Raw genomic sequence first — 2,650 nt, forward strand, 5'->3', positions numbered from 1 at the left:
GTGCGTCATTTGGGACGCAGTTATTCTTTTTAATCCCCACTGACAGCTTTAATGAAGCACTAATATAAAGCCAACAAGCAAGTGATGGAAAGTGACATTTTTCCACAAACAAACAAACAAACTCATCTACATCTTGGACGGCCAGAGGGTAAGTACATATTCATTTTTGGGTGAATGATTCCTTTGAATACATTAAGCACATTTTCAGCAGAAAATAATTAGATAAAAATGTGTACAGAGTCTAAACCCAAGAAAAAAAATACGGTAAGACTGACAGTAGAATATCTGCAGGTAAATTAGACTAGATATTTTCTCGGACAGTTCTGATAAATAACAATAATCCTACATTTGCAAATAATTAGCAAATCCATAGCACTGCATTTTTCAGCAACAGTTAAATTCATAAAGACAAATATTTTATTAAAAAGTCATATGTTCAAGAAAGAAATGAGTGCATGCTGTCTCCCTGACTCCTCTTAAGTGAACTGACATTAATGCTGCAGTGTTCTGTTAGCAGTGCTTTGCATAGCCCATCGCCCTTTAATGATAAGAGAAAGATTCTGCAAATCTACAGCGTTGGTCCTTGGCATTGAGCACAGTGTAATGGTGCATTCCCAAAATGTGAGATTTCGGACATCATGGTTTGCTGGGAGAGCGTGGAGTAAATGCTCCAGATGCCTCAAGCATGGTCTTCCTGCGTGCCGTCTCTTTAGCAACATTATGGTTCAGCCTTCGCAAACGCTCCTGCAACATAAAGATTGGAGAAGATGAAGAGGAAGACAGCAAGCAAACTGATGTTTTATATTCATATACTCTTACCTGTGCATTCTGGAGTATGTTGTTGACAAGCACCACTCTTCGCCTGGCATTAAGGAGTTTTTTCACATATGGGTCTAAATCTAGTGCCACCTTCTGGTGTTCGTTGATCCTACACAGCTCTGCAGAAGAAATGCTCACATGAGATGACATAATATTCATGAATTCTGCAGAAAGGGGCAGGAGAGTTGCATTATATATTTTTGTAATGTGGATGGATTACTAAATACTTATTAATACTGCAAATAGACACACAGTCACCTATTATATTGTTATATTCTATGCCAAAAGAAGAAGTTATAGTCATAAAATGTCACTTTCTAGGATGACAATATGTTCTATTTTTCCCTGACATGTCCTGGCGGTGCTTTCTAGATTACCTTTAATGTCTGGGTTTTGTCTTTGTTTTCCTATTGATGTGCTCTCTACATATACATTGTATGTATGTGTATGTGTATTTGTATTGCTTCGGCAGTTCTCTGTAGATCCCACCTTCTCGCATGCAGTGATTGGTCGATTATGTACAATGCCTGCACGCTATTAGACAAACTACTTTTCATTCATTACCTTTTGCATGTATGAAAACAATTGGAAATTTAGAAAGCACAGCCAGGACATGTCTGGTAAAAAAAAAAAGAGGACATGTGGTGACCCTATTCAATTGCTTTGACTGGATAGCTGGCCAATCAGAGCACACCTCGCTTTTCAGACCGATGAGCTTTGTAAAAATCGACGGGGCATAGAGGAGAAACAATAATGTACAGTATGTGGAAAATAATGTGTTTTTTTAACCTTAAACCGCATAAACACATTTCATTACACCAAATACACAAAATAATGTTCTTTTTAGCAGCATCATATGACCCCTTTAACTTACCGTTTTGAGAAAAATAAATCTCATTCAAGAATTAAGCCAAAGGGATTGAGAAAAACTGTAAAGGCATAATCACCTCAGACCAACTTACCAGATGCCAATTTATCAATGTGTTCCCTAAGTTCCACTTGGCTTTCTCTGTGAAGACAAATTTACAGTATATAAACGATATAGCTGTACATATTTATGCACGCTTTGAAATCCATGACTATGCACCATATCTCAAACGCAAACATCGTGCGATACTGCGAAAATGTAAGAAACAAATAAATGAACTGCAATTGTTTTGCATGGTACAGCATCCCTGACTCAGTCACGAGACCTGTCATGATGACAGCCATTAGCATGTTAGCACACAGAACTAATCGTTTTGAATTAAACATTTATCGGGTCTAAAAAAAAACACGTATGTTTGCCAAAATACACTACCTGACTGAGTGCACATGTAAGTCAAGCTGCTGTACAGCGGGACTCATGAGATCCAGCAAGCCCTCGGCGAGAGCATCTTTCCCTGATGGGGTTTCCACCACTGCTAGCGCTGCCATCTTTACTGAGCTCTGATCTGACAGCGCTAGTCAGGGTTGCCAGGTTTTCGAAACAAAACCAGCCTAATCCACTGATCTATATATATTGGCTGCGTCCGAAAGCCCAGGCAGCTGCCTCGCTGCCTTATGAGGCAATAGTATGAAGGTAGAATGACGTCAAAAAGATTTGCATACGCAGGGTAAGAGTTGTGGAAGTGTACATAAGACTGTAAGCGTAAATTAAATTTGCATGCGCAAGAGAAGCTTTGTAAAAAAAGCATGATGGGAAACGACTGACTGACGTCACAGCTTAATTCTCATTGGTTCAGACACCTGCGATGCTGCTGTTCTCTTCTAAAATATTTTATTTTTTGATCTGATTTCATGTGATTATGTATTTAAATTATGCATGAATGTTCCCAAACACTATGACAGT

The 2,650-nt window shown here is 38.7% G+C and overlaps 1 protein-coding gene across 1 annotated transcript; it reads right to left on the bottom strand.

Moving 5' to 3' along the window:
* Positions 1 to 394: 394 nt before the first annotated feature.
* LOC107672825 (SNARE-associated protein Snapin-like) lies at positions 395 to 2,283 on the bottom strand. The gene is made up of 4 exons (XM_016466192.1): positions 2,120 to 2,283; positions 1,782 to 1,828; positions 820 to 938; positions 395 to 744 (listed from the first exon to the last, which is right to left on the bottom strand). Exons 1-4 carry the CDS (start codon positions 2,233 to 2,235, stop codon positions 637 to 639), a joined length of 390 nt encoding a protein of 129 aa, XP_016321678.1. The 5' UTR covers positions 2,236 to 2,283; the 3' UTR covers positions 395 to 636.
* Between the last annotated feature and the right edge of the window lie 367 nt (positions 2,284 to 2,650).

The sequence above is a fragment of the Sinocyclocheilus anshuiensis genome, unplaced genomic scaffold, assembly GCF_001515605.1.
Source record: "Sinocyclocheilus anshuiensis isolate Anshui unplaced genomic scaffold, SAMN03320099.WGS_v1.1 scaffold132, whole genome shotgun sequence".
In the NCBI taxonomy this organism is placed as follows: domain Eukaryota; kingdom Metazoa; phylum Chordata; class Actinopteri; order Cypriniformes; family Cyprinidae; genus Sinocyclocheilus; species Sinocyclocheilus anshuiensis.